Source organism: Emydura macquarii, unplaced genomic scaffold (assembly GCF_026122565.2).
Source record: "Emydura macquarii macquarii isolate MOO-44397 ecotype Brisbane River unplaced genomic scaffold, CSIRO-AGI_Emac_v2 contig_967, whole genome shotgun sequence".
NCBI classification, from domain to species: domain Eukaryota; kingdom Metazoa; phylum Chordata; order Testudines; family Chelidae; genus Emydura; species Emydura macquarii.
This window is the reverse complement of record NW_027131104.1, coordinates 1,331,730-1,345,683: the sequence shown is the minus strand read 5'-3', so window position 1 is coordinate 1,345,683 and position 13,954 is coordinate 1,331,730. Positions and strand designations below refer to the sequence as shown.

At 42.2% G+C, this 13,954-nt stretch overlaps 1 protein-coding gene across 2 annotated transcripts in view; it reads left to right on the top strand.

The window, feature by feature from the left end:
- DOCK5 (dedicator of cytokinesis 5) overlaps positions 1-13,954 on the top strand; it is a 113,135-nt gene that overhangs the window by 80,392 nt on the left and 18,789 nt on the right. For both annotated transcript variants that reach the window (XM_067543714.1, XM_067543713.1), the window contains exons 45-51: positions 2,005-2,088; positions 3,049-3,186; positions 3,313-3,479; positions 4,692-4,869; positions 5,747-5,885; positions 7,759-7,874; positions 9,235-9,468. In XM_067543714.1, the coding sequence (XP_067399815.1) occupies positions 2,005-2,088; positions 3,049-3,186; positions 3,313-3,479; positions 4,692-4,869; positions 5,747-5,885; positions 7,759-7,874; positions 9,235-9,336 (924 nt within the window). In that variant the 3' untranslated portion in view covers positions 9,337-9,468. The remainder of the gene's footprint in view (positions 1-2,004; positions 2,089-3,048; positions 3,187-3,312; positions 3,480-4,691; positions 4,870-5,746; positions 5,886-7,758; positions 7,875-9,234; positions 9,469-13,954) is intronic.

The following is a 13,954-nucleotide window of genomic DNA, read 5'->3' as shown; positions in this document are numbered from 1 at the left end:
ACCCTTCCGTTGACACAGAAATAACCTACGCTACGGTGACGTAGCTGCAGCTGTAATGCTGTAGCACTTGTGGAGTAGACATAGCCTATGCTAGAGAAAAGTAAATAGACTTGTCTCAGTTTTAATAATGCAAAGTGATGATAGGAAGACAGACAGGGATTTTTTTTTTAACAATCGTCTAGCTGTCAGTGTATATTTTGTCTTGATAGTGTGACAGCAAAGAGCAGGCTAATCAGAATGAAAACACAATCTGTCCGTTCTCAGTTAGTGCTTTTTTTGGCATAGCATATGTCTTCCTTGTTAATGACGTTGAGCTGAGGACATTTATTCCCCCTGCCTCTGACCATGTTGCAGAGTCCTAAATAATGCCATCTCTGGCATGAAATGTAATGGTGGTTTTCATAGCTTCAGTATGTGATGCTGGAAATGTGTTTGATTTTTAAAATGTGTGGCAGCTGAGTGCCCATAGCTTCAGTGTGGGGCTATGTGCCCATTTTATGAATTAAAGTTGATGTAAAATTTAGAATTCTGAAAATGGGAAAGCATTTAAAACAAGGAAACTTCAAGTATTCGTAACCACATCTGGAAATACTTCACAGCTGGTTCACATTTTCCTTCCTTGACTAAGAATCGGCAGAGAGAGAGAGTTTGGCTTTTGTGGGTGGCCTGAATCCTGAGCTTTTAAATGTTGCATTGTAGCTGGAAGCCAAAAGTCTGCATTGTACCATGGGGATGCTTTCTTCTAATAATAATAATTAAACTCTTCCAAGAAAAGTACTATGGGCCTAGCCCTGCAGTTCTATCACAGGCTAACTAGCTGTTGACTTCAGTGGGCATTTAAGCTTTGTAGAACTTTAATCCGTAGGCCCACAAAGACCTGTACATACAGTTCAGTTAATAGAACACAGAATGCAGTTGGAAAAGTGGATGGAAAGCTCACAAGTATTTTACCTAGAAAATGTTCTTTAAAAATGACTTATCCTGTGAACCATGATTGTGGTAAACTTCGAGACTACATTCAGTCACAAAAAATGTGAATGATGGGCGTTTAGTCCTGTTTTAAGGATCCAAATCAGGAAATGACTTAAGAACATGGTTAACTTTAAGCATGTGCTTAAAATCCATTGGCATCAGCATGTGGTTAAAGCTAAGCACATACTTAAGTGCTTTCTTGAGCAAAGTGTTTTACTGAACCAGGGCCTTCGTAAAAGGCTCAATACAGTCCTAAATGTGGAGTTCCTACTGATGCTTCCATAACAAAAGCTCATATAACTGATGTGCTGGGGAATCAATTCCACATGCGGGCATGGATTCCTTAGTCCAGGGAAACCCCAGGCACAAAGGTGGCTTATTAACCTTTTTGAGGTTGGAGTTAAAACTGTGTTTGGGTACAATTTTGTGGGATTGGATGGGTGTACTTGGTTGCTTGAGTGCTAGGAATTTAAAGAGATTTCATTATCAAGGTGAGGGGTCTGTGATTGTTTTGGAGTATTCTGCCTTTCGGGTGGTAGGTCTTGTGAACGGAGATTATTCTGGATATTAATGTCTTACATAGAGTAGGTCAAATGCTGAGAAAAAGGTTGGGGGGAGGGGTGTCAATGGCATTTTTGTGCTAACATTTACCCTTTTTATTTTACCCACTGAAACTTTGAAAATCAAAAAAATCGAACAGGTGATTGAATATGATCAAATTTCAATGGGAAAAAATGGCAAAAGACTTCAGGGAAAAAATGCATTTTTCTCCCAGTTTTTGACAGAAACAACTGTAGCTCTTAACTTACTGAAGAAGACAATTATAGCAGCTATGTCATCAGATGACACAGGTTAAGAGACATGGGAATCTTACTGAAAGAAAGTATTGCAGTAAGGGCAAGGACCCTGTCTCTTAAACTTGTTGGTCTGAAACAGATGTTTGTCACTTGCTATTGGCGTTCTTCAGGATAAAAGCTAGCTATAAAGAAAACATAATATTTTGATATCTTCTGCTTTCCCCTTTGCTCTCAGGCCTTTTTCACAGAGAAGTATATCCAAGAACATCCTGAAGACCAAGATAAAATTGAACTACTTAAGCAATTAATTGCTTTACAGGTACCATACTTGAGGGAGAGTGAATGTGAGGGGTGATGGAGGAGAATTGCTTTACATGAACCACATTGGGAGAGGGGTCCTGTGTATGTATGAGATAGATGGTTGGTATGATACTGTTATTTTTGAACAGCACGAAGAAGAGAAATGTTATAAGAACACAGTTGCCATGCCTGTTCAATAGTCCCTTGTTTTAAAAAATACTGTGGTGGTATTCTTTTGCGATCCAAAACACTGCGGTCACACTATGGCACAGGCTAACCTCCTGTTGATCCCAATGGAAGTTTAGCATTTGGTAGAACCACATTGCTAGGCCCACAAACACCTGGGCATCCAGTCCAGTTAACAAAACACAAATATAAAAATAAACTGAAATAGGTCAGAGCTGAATTTTAAAACTAAATGAAAAATTATCAAGTATTCTACCTAAAAAATGGTCTTAAATTTCTTTTTCCTCTGAACAATACTGTGGTTTATTGGGCCGTTATTTTGGAATATGCTAGCCCTGTTTGGTAGCTTTTCCCCTTATCCTAAATAGCTGCTTATATCACCTCTTTATTATTATTATTATTTATTTCTCTTCTTTACCCCACCTTTTTCCTAATTCTGACTGTTGAAAAGTCATGCAAAATGACCTGCACAGTATATAACGATGATGATTGCTGAGAGAGTTGTAATGTAAAGGATATCAACCTGCTGCCATATAATTCCCTGTAATGGAGCCAGGTTAAAGCTTCTTTAAAGTTATATTGCTTTGGAGATTGAATGCTCTCCCCACGCTTTATATAATCCATGGCTACACGCATACTCTATAGTGTGCATATAGAGGGTGTGGAAGTGAAAGAGAAAAAACTTCTTCCTGATCCATGCAGCAATCTGCATGCTCTCTGGAGCATAAGAGTTGAGGTTTGGGGTTTTTTCAGTAGCATGCTTTGTTTCATCATATTTTGCCCCTTCTTTTAGATGCCTTTGCTGGCAGAAGGCATTAGGATTCATGGTGAGAAACTGACTGAACAGCTGAAACCTCTGCATGACAGACTGACAACCTGCTTCAAAGAGCTGAAGAAGAAAGTAGAGAAGCTCTATGGTGTGATAACTCTGGTAAACATGGCTTGTTTGTTTAGTGCAGCATCTTAAAGAAACAAACCCAAATACACTCCCAAACCACCCTCCGCTTGTAAGTTGCATGTCCCAGCTCCTCACAGCTCTATTTCATATTGTCTGCAGCCTCCCTCCCTGACGGAGAGGAAGCAGAGCAGGTCAGGCTCTGTAGTATTGCCCTACATCATGTCTTCCACGCTGAGACGGCTGTCTATCACCTCCGTGACTTCTTCTGTGGTATCTACATCTTCCACCTCATCTGACAGCACCTCCTCCAGGCCAGGATCTGATGGGTTAGTGACTGGCCCTTTTAAAAAATGTCAAATATTTACGGGGAGTGGAAATCACTTTTGCAGGTTATTTTAATATCACCTTCTCAAGGAATGTGGCTTTGTAACTTCCTTTTGCTTTTAAAATGAGGTTTCATCTAACCAGTAAATAATAATACTTAGAGATGTACTGATGAAAAGTGCTGTGTAAGAGCTAAGTGCTTTAAAATGGGGGCCAATATCATTATCCCCACTTTATAGATAGGGAAACTGAGGGGGCATGACTTACTCAAGGTCACCCAGTAGGCCAACGGTAGAGCTGGGAATTGATCCAAGTCTGGTGCCTTATTCACTATAATGATAAATGATGTGGGTAATACAGTACGGCTGAACCCTAGAAGACAGATGTAAACATCCTGTGAGGTCATGTAGCCCAGTAGTTCCCAAATTTGGGACCTGCAGAGAGCTGGATGGTCAGAGGTTGCTAGCTCAGCTGGTATAAAAAGGAATTGCAATCCTTTCCTGATGTTACTGTGCCAGGTACGCATTTGCAGGTTACCACAGGGCCTAGATGACTTGCTCACGGTCACAGAGCAGGTCAGTGGCAAAGCTGGGAATAGATTCCCTGGTTATAGAATCATAGAATATTAGAGTTGGAAGGGACCTCAGGAGGTCATCTAGTCCCAACCCCCTGCTCAAATCAGGACTAATCTTAGCTAAATCATCCCAGCCAGGGCTTTGTCAAGCCGCAGCTTCAAAACCTCCAAAGATGGAGATTCCACCACCTCCCTAGGTAACCCATTCCAGTGCTTCACCACCCTCCTAGTGAAAAACTTTGTCCTAATGTCCAACCTAGACCTCCCCCACTGCAACTTGAGACCATTGCTCCTTGTTCTGTCATCTACTACCATTGAGAACAGCCTCGCTCCATCCTCCCTGGAACCCCCTTTCAGGTAGTTAAAGGCTGCTATCAAATCCCCCCTCATTCTTCTCTTCTGCAGACTCAGGCCACTGCCCTATCCATTGGACCACCCTTCCTTCAATGCACAATACAATGTCCTTGGGTGGCAATTTCAAAAATGCCTGAGTAACTTAAGCACATAAGTCCCTTTGAAAGTCTTGTGCTCCTAACTCATTTTTGCACAATAACCCCTTGTCCATACTAAAAAGTGGGGGCCTTCTCTCTAGAGGGCTAATGCTTCCTGCTTTGTCTCTGTCGTTCGGCGTGGGTTGCAGATCCATTCTCGAGCCTCTCTTGGAGAGAAGGACATCGACCGCCTCCAAGGGTGAAGAGCTGCCAATCAAAGAAGACGCCGATAACCGGATTAACAAATCCAAGCGGAAGGACTGGAGTATTAGCAAGTCTCAGGTTATTGTGGAGAAGGAGTCGGAAGCTGAACTGACTTCCAAAATGGTAAAAATAATAGTAGTAGTAGCAATAAAATCCACAGTGAGAGTTCCTTTTCCTTCAGCCTTGCTTGTTGCTAGGATCTCACTAAATACTGGGAGGGGCGCGAACACCAAAAGCTCTGGTCATGTAAGTAATTACTTGCTTTTTATCTGGAAAACTTGTGTCAGGAGCCACAGTGCGGTTTGATTTAAAGTAGAAACGTGCAATCCGAGGCGCAGCAGGTTCCACTGGGAAGTGCTCAGCACCTTCATCTCTCACACATGCCCGGGACAGTTTCAAGTGCTCAGCACCACGCAGGATTGGGCCCTCGGTATTCAAACAAGCAGCTGTTGTCTAGCCACTCAAACGATCCAGCTGGGAGGATCAGATCCCCAGCAGGTGGACTTAGTTGGACTAAGAGAGGGACTGGTAACTTTGATTCTGCAAAATGCAGCCTCTTGGACTCTCTGGTCCTGTTACCTGAACCATTTTCTTTGCCTTCTCCCAGTAGCTGCTCCTTGTAAAATGTCCAAAGAATGGTTAGGCCAAATGCAACCATTTTCCATCCTGCATTCCTTCCCTGAGATGAGAAGCCTCTGCCTTCCTTAACTGACATAATGAGAGATTTGTGAGCAATGCTACCCAATTAGTAAGATCCCCTCTGAAAATTTGACCAGCAGCACTAGCATCATAGTGTCATAGGAGCTACAGCTTTTGCCTTTTGACATTGCTTAGCCTGTTCTGTGTTTGCACTCTTATGTTTCACCTCAATGCACCTTTCTCTCCTGTACGTGGCTTTTCTGAAACATGTTGATACCTTCCTGACAGGTCTGGTTATTCACTATGTGGGCAGCAACCTTGCCGGCTTCAAAAGGTTTGTTTACTCTGTGTTTTCCCTCAGAGCATGTCAGGAAAAGCACAGAGGCCAAAGAGTCTTCAGTTAGGAGACAGCAGGCTGACACTGCTTCAGGGTTCCTCACTCCAGCAGTCAACACCACTCAATCCACCACCAATCACTCCGAAAACCCCAAGAACCCACAGTAAGTCCTGTTGCACTGCAGCTTGCTTTCCATTTCCTTCCGGATAGTATCTGTGGTAATACACTCTACCATGTATTATTAGAGATGGCCCTAGAGCTGATGTCCGCTTCAGACCAGGGGAGAAAATCTGGTAGGAACAAGTTTATTGAAAGACACCCTGTCTTTTACCATTTGCCTTATGGACTTTCTGTCCGTGTTACCGAAGGGGCTGAAATAATCCTTGTTAATTACATGCAGCCCATTAAATTGAAATTAAACTTCTTTCACAAATAGTTATTTTTAACCTACTGGGTCTTTTTTCACCCGGCTTTTCAATGAAGGGTGGGAACTAATATTATTAGTTAAACTTCTGAGTGAAATGCCAGTGCAATTATTTGTGAGCCTCTGGGAAACCAGAGGCTATCTTTGAAAATCAAGCTGATTGTCTCTAGCATGATAGACCTTGTTCAATTTATAGGACCTGCTGCTCTTTTCACTGTAAATCAGGAGTGGCCCCAGTGAAGTCAGTGAGGTTAGTGAGAGCCGAATGAATCCAGGACTTTTTTTTTTTTTTTTTTAAACAGGGCTATGGCTATAGTCTAGGTAAAACTTGCACTCTTTGCTGTAAAGAAGTGAAGCTCAAGTTCCAGCTGTCTGTATTTCCCAGCTCCATCTTGTGGCAAAAAGGTTTATAAAGAGACATAAGTTGCTGCTGAAATCTCAGCTGGCAAATTTAAAACGTTTCACAGTTACACCTCTCAAAGGACGATTTTATCTTAATAGATAAGGAAAGTGAGTCACTCATGGAGTACATCCCTTACATAGACAAATATGGGATTTGGTTGATCCAGATATTGTTGCAAAGTGTGTGTTTGTATATGTACAAGATACAGATTTAGCAAAATTCTCATCACAGAAGCGGTCCCTGTTCTTATTTTACTGCATTTCCTATTTTGGTGCATTCTGCCATGTTTTAAAAGAACAATGTAGATGAGGGAATATCTTTTATTGAACCAGCTTCTGCTGGTAAGAGAGATGAGCTGTCGAGCCACATGGAGATCGTGAATGCTCGTCTCTCTCATCAACAGAAGTTGGTCCAGTAAAAGATATTCCCTCCCCCACCTTGTGTCTATAATATCCTGGGACTGACATGGCTACAACTACATGTTTTAAAGGGATAGAGGTTCACATTTGCGGCCTGATTCTTCTCTCTCACTTATACTGATATAAATCAAGAAAGTCCACTGAAACTGGTGGAGTTATCCTATTGTAAAATTTGTGTGAAAAGAGACTTACATCCTTATGTATTTTCGATGATGAGATTGGATTACAGGAGCACCTTGGGTCTGTGAGTTAGGATGGAATTCGTAAGAGAAAACTTGAAAACCATTTCAGAAATAAACTGCAAGAGCTTGTGTGTTGAGCTATATGAGATCAGTGAAGGGAATCCAAAAACTTGGTTTAAGTAAAGAAGCCAGACCATTTTAATTGTCAGTAGGAGCGGGATAGTTTCCCAGGAATTCTTCAGAAGTTTGGATACTTATTCACTCTATCAGTAGGACTTAAAATCAAAGTGAATGCTGAGGTTAAAGCCTGAGTAGAAGGGAAACCCCACTGAACATTTCAGATGTAATAATGGATTCAATTTTCTGTTCTCTCAGGCATGCCTTTTTCACATGGGTTTAGACTCATGTTATGAACATAGAAATCTTCTGAATCTTTTGAAGTTAGGGGAATTACAACTGGGATTTTACGTTGACACATCTGTTCAGGTTCATCTGCTAAAATGGTAGGGAACCTGTTAGCAGATTAAAACAAAACAAAACATTTTCCCTCCCCCATCTCACCCTCAATTCAGTCTCTTTTGCCTTAAATATATTTTTATTGTTTCTAGGTTTTCCCTCATTGCAGGCTGATGGATTGACAACTGCTAACTTCCAGAGCACCCCGCCTCCGCCTCCACCCAAAAGCAAACCCTATGAGAATAGCAACTCAAGGAACTCTGTGGAGGTAGGGAAATTGGAACTGACATTTTTTTGGAAGCCAGCTCTTGAGAAAGCAGCACCAACGGAATTTTCCCTGTTGCTTTTAGGGGTGGTGCTACTTGAAACTTGTCTGATCAGTTTACTGGTTTGCTTCCTGAAACCACAAGAGAGCAAGAAGTTTTCCACTTAATGGGAAGACAATCTAGCCAGACCCTTTCTTCAGCTGAGAAAAAAGGGTTTTTCTTGCCTTGGCAAAACCTGCTGTATCAAATATTATTTTGTGTTTTCTTGTTATTGAAGTTTAATAACCGTAGTGAAGGTGTAAATATCACAGTATTCTCCATTCCTGAAAAAAAGAAGAAACAGAGAGAACTTCTAGGTCAAGATTTTCAGATGTGACTAATGATTTCTGGGTGTCCAACTTTAAGACACCTTGGGGGGAACCTGATTTTCCAAGGGGATTGCTTGGCCCTGGCATTAAACATATCGATCAAGATATTTTTCTGGTCTTCATAAAGTTGTCATCTCACTGTGGCATCATAATGTTCTCTTAAATGTATACTACTGTAATGCCTTTTACAAATGGGACTGACGCAGGGGGCTATAAAGAGAGACTGTAAAAGTATTTCACCAAAGGGTTTCTGCACATTTCTTGAGTAATAAAGCCCCCACCCAACCCTTCCTTAATTTTCTCTAGATAGTTTTGAAATCCAGGCAGGTTCGACTGAGCAAGGGGAGACCACATGGCCTCCTGCCCGCTCAGCCTTCTTCAGGTCTTGTTTATTCCAGAGGTGCCCCCTTAGCATCTGATGTGCATTGGTTGAAGTAGCTGACGGGAAAATTCCAAAGAACCCAAGAGTGCAAATTTGTGTAAAAAGGGTGTGCCTGGAACTCATGGCTTGATTCACTGATTCCTTGCACCATGGACAGTCACTTACATCTTTGCAGAGATGTAAATGCTACCATTCTGATTTGGTAGCATTTTACATCCACTTGGCCCTCATTGCACCTGTGTGAATGATCACATAAGTTGCAGCTCAATGGAAATTTCGACCCTCAGTGTTTCTCAGTGGAGTGCATCCATGAAGACAGGTGGTCTTGCAAGGCTCCAGCACCGTAGGTAAGGAGAACTGTCCCCATTTTACAGTTGGGAAAACTGTAGTGCACACACTTGCTGAAGCTCAGACAGCTAGTCAGAGGCAGAATCCAAAATTACTGATTCCCAGACTTCTTTTCCCTCATCTGGTGCTGAGAAGTTCCACCTGAAGTGGAGTTGGAGGGTTTGATCCTGAAATAAATAGTAGGGAGTGCAGCACCATCTAGATGTCTGTTGCGTGATAGAGCAGAACTCCTCACTATTCTGGTTATGTGTTTTATCTCCCCAGGTTGCCCCACCACTGCCCAGCAGACGTGAAGTCAAACCTCCCCCTCCGCCTCCAAAAGCAAGAAAATCTAGCGTCATCTCTTCGGAGCAGGGATTGCAATAAGGATTCTCTCTGCCTACCTTCTAGCACCTTGAGTGAAATGGACTGCTTTTCTTTTACTGGCACTCTGGGTCTTCCCAGCCCTAAAGACCGGTGATCCCATCTCCCATTCCCTTCCCTGGGAGTTTGCCCCAGGTAATTCCAAAATAAGCCATTTGAACGGTATACATTTTACATTCCCAACCCTTTGATTTTCCTTGCGCACATTAAGTCACTAACCCCTAAGGGGAACCCTGTCAGCTTTAAAATGGAGGTTGTGCTACCAGAAATCTGCGACCCATACCCCAAATCCTGGTGGTGGTTCTACAAGTGTAACTGCATCGGTGCAAACTCCTCATGCAGAGTTGCTGCGCTGGTGTACAAAAGGATTTGCAGCAGCGCTTAAACCGAGGTAAACCACATCAATGCAAGACTCTTCTTATACTGCCCCAGCATGTATGTATTAGAGGCTTACACCTATGCAGATGCACCAGTAGTGCAAGTGGGGGGGTGAGAGGGGGTAAAGGAGCCCTGATTTGCATGGAATGGAACAGATTACAGCCATTCCCATCTGTGAAATGCAGCCCGGGAGACTGCAGGTGCAATATGTGATGCTGTGCCTCAATTCAAGTAGCCTCATGAGGTTCTGATTGTGTCCCGAGACCTGCTAGGAGCAAAAATGAACCCCGCTTGTAGGGTCTTGACATCTCTGCTGGTCACCCTTGTGTGTTAAAGATGAGGGCAGGTTGCTCACACGTGGGCCAGTGATGGTGGTAGCTCGCTCCCCATGGAGAGTTTGGGTTCACCAACACTGCCTCATACATTTGCTGTTGATTCTTGTTTGAATACTGCAAAGCAGTTGATTCTCTGCTCGTGTTGTCCCATCTCCTCAGTATGTATGCACACAGGACACCATACACTACTACATCTCTTTTTTTTTTTAAATAACTGAACAATGGTGCACACTATCCTCCCTCCATGGTACTGTATTTAGTATGGACTGAAGTTGCAATTATCATTTGGGGCAACTCATCCAGAGGTTATGTCTACATTGTGAAAAGAGACCCACGTCATGGCCACAGCGGGCCCAGGTCAGCTGGCTCAGACTTGCGGGGCTTGACTGGATCTTTCCATTGACTTTAGTGGACTTTGGCTCAGGCCCTTGGTCATCACTTGTCTGAATATACATAGGTTGTTATCATTAACTCTTGTAATCTTGTTTCATAAATCAATCCTGCCAGCACCCCGCTCATTTTCATCACTCTGAATTCTCTCCATATGTTTCTGGTCCCATGGTGATCTGAACAGGAGTTCTTATGTTGATCTCAGCTATCTGGGTCTGATCAACGGTCCATCTTGCCCAGTATCCTGTCTTCTGATAGTGGCCAATGCCAGGCGCTTCAGAGGGAATGAGCAGAGCAGATAATCATCAAATGATCCATTCCATCTACTCCCAGATTCTGGAAGTCAGAGGTTTAGGAACACCCAGAGCAGCGGGTGTCTTGTCTAATATCTTGTCTAATAGCCATTGATGGACCTATCTTCTATGAACTTCTCTGTAATCCTGCTATAATCTTGGGAGCATCCTCTGGCAACATGTTCCACAGATTGATTGTGCATTGTGTGAAGTAGTACTTCCTTTTGTTTGTTTTAAATCTATTAATTTCATCAGGTGACCCCTACTTCTTGTGTTATGAAGAATAAATAACACTTCCTTATTCCTTTTTTTCCCCCAGTCATGATTTTATAGACCTCTGTCATATCTCCACTTGGTCGTCTTTTTCCAAGCTGAACAGTTCCAGTCTTATTAATCTCTCTTCATATGGAAGCGGTTTGATACCACTAATCATTTTTGTTGCCTTTTTCTGTACCTTTTCCAATTCCAATATATATTTTTTGAGATGGGGCAACCAGATCTGCACGCAATATTCAAGATATGGGCGTACCGTGGATTTATAAAGAGGCAATACAATATTTTCTGTCTTATCTATCCTTTTCCCAATGATTCCCAGCTTTTTTGACTACTGCTGCACATTGAGTGGATGTTTTCAGAGAATTATCCACAATGACTCCAAGATCTCTTTCTTGAGTGGTAACAGCTAATTTAGACCCCATCATTTTATATGTATAGTTGGGATTATGTTTTCCAATGTGCATTACATTGCATTTATCCACACTGAATTTCATTTGCCATTTTGTTGCCCAGTAACCCAGTTTTGTGAGATTCCTTTGTAACTACTAATGGTCTGCTTTAGACTTAACTATCTTGAGTAGTTTTGTATCATCTGCAAATTTTGCCACCTCACTGTTTACCCCTTTTCCCAGATCATTTATGAATATGTTGAACAGCACTGACCCCAGTACAGATCCCTGGGGGACATCACTATTTACCTCTCTCCATTCTGAAAACTGACCATTTATTCCTACCCTTTGTCAGTTTAAAAATGAGTGTTTGCTCTTTTTAGCTCTGGAAAACAAATGAAAGAACTAGATGGATTGTATTCTGCATTCCCTTTATCTGTCTAGCTTTGTATATTATGCTCATCACCAAAGTATTTTAAGGTATGTCTACACTGGGATTAAAAAACCCATGGCACCCAGACTCAGAATCCGGGTCAGCTGATTCGGTTTCCTAGGGCCTGGGCTGCAGGGCTAAAAATAGCAGTGCAGATGTTTGGGCTCTGGCTGGAGGGTCTCCTGAGGTCTGAAAGCCTGGACTCCAGCTCAAGCCCAAACATCTACAAACTTGACCCAGCTGCAGCCATGCCCTGGGTCTTTTATTGCAATGTGAAAAGAGCCTGTATGACTGAATCAAAAACCTTTCAGCTAAGTACCGATTGCTGAGCCCTTCTGCCTATAGATGGTTTTGGTTCAGCCCTGTGATAGCAATGGATCCACCTGCGAAGTTTGGATCCAGATCTGAACTGCCCCCAAATGGAGGCAGAGTAGAGATTTGCTTCAGGACCATCTCTAATTAGAAAGCCAGAACCTCAGGTGGTCTAAAGCATGTAGATCCACTGAAAACACTGCTGAAGATGTGTCCTTCAATATTCAAAACATTTATCATATTTTTAATGTAGACCATTCCAACATAATTTCTCCTGCTATTGCTACACAAACTAATTTCATTACCTCATTGAAAAACAAAAGGCCTATAAGCCTAAGCAATGCACTGTCCAGTATAGCAATCTTATTGTAATTATTTTTTATTCAGCTTGAAACAATCCTATCTTTTGTATTATGTCTTTGGTGTCTGTTTGACTCTGGATAAAAAGAGAAACCTACAGAAGCTGCATTCATTGTGCTGCCTGGATGACTCCATAAACAGATTGCATTCATTAAAGGGTCATATCAGATTCACATCACCAAACAAGTTGGAGACATTTTAGAAGTCACACTGCAGTCACATCACATCAGCTGTGTTTGCTGTAGTGCACATAAAACTTGTCTTCTGGGCAGCTGCCTTCTCCAGGGAAAGCTTTGAAAACCTTCCTGAACATCTTGACCATATTTCACACACCACCCTCCTCCACTCGCAAAGCATGGTAGAAACTGAGTTCCACATTTCATTTTTGGACATCGACGCTGCTTGACTTGAAAACCTCAGGGCTTTCTTTTTTTGTATCCATTCTTTTCCTGCCATCCGTGAGAGAGAGAGAGAGAGACACACACAAAATCCTGAAGTCCTTACTCAAAATTCTCACAGACTTCAGTGGGAATTTTGTCTGAGCGAGGACTGCAGGTTCTGGTACCAAATGAATAGTGCATATTTCGTCTAGTCGTGATTCAGTCACTTTTCCAGTCCTACATGGATCAGTCAATATCTGCCACATACTTAGTTTCTTTGCAAAATAGGGAATATTCCAAACACAAAATGGATGCAATGGTAAATTGCCTCTCACTCTTTATGTTGGATGGAAAGCATGAACGTTTACAAGAACTGTAGCTAGTGGTTTTTTCCACCATGAGTAATAGAGCTAGGGAGCGGTGCAGGGACATCACATTTGGATATTTCAGTACCATGTGGTTCATTGCTAGTTTTATTTCTGTGTTTTGATCTACTCCATTAGCCTTTACTAGTTGGTATATTTTGTGTGCTTGCCAACTATGTAAAAAGAGAAATGGGCTTGAACAAAAAGCTCAGATTTGAACAATCCTGAAATTTAGAAAACTTTGCAGCCAGTCCTTATCTCTATCATGAACCAAAATCAAAACCTCAATCCAAACACTCCTGAACTTTGGATCCAAACCTGATCTTTGCATCTCTAGCAACATCCTGACATTTCCTTCTTCCACCTCTTTTTAAATTCCTGTTGGTTCCCATTTTTCAGCCTTGTTACAGAGAGGATTGATGGACAGGGTACGTGGTATGTAAGGGGTTGAAACTCTCTTCCTGACTTCCAGAGACCACCCCACTGCCAGCAATTAGAATTGTCAGCAGTTACTTTCCCTGGTGCTTGTAGCTCATCAGCACTCTCAACACCTGAGTTAGCAAGCCCCAAACTAGTCACTTAAAGAACTAGGGAGGTAAACACAGCTAGGAGATTGAGGAGGGTAAATGGGGCTGATACAGCTCTCCTACAAATGACTGAGCTATAGGAAGCTCTGTCTTTTGATTCGGAACTTAAAGAAGCCCAATGTT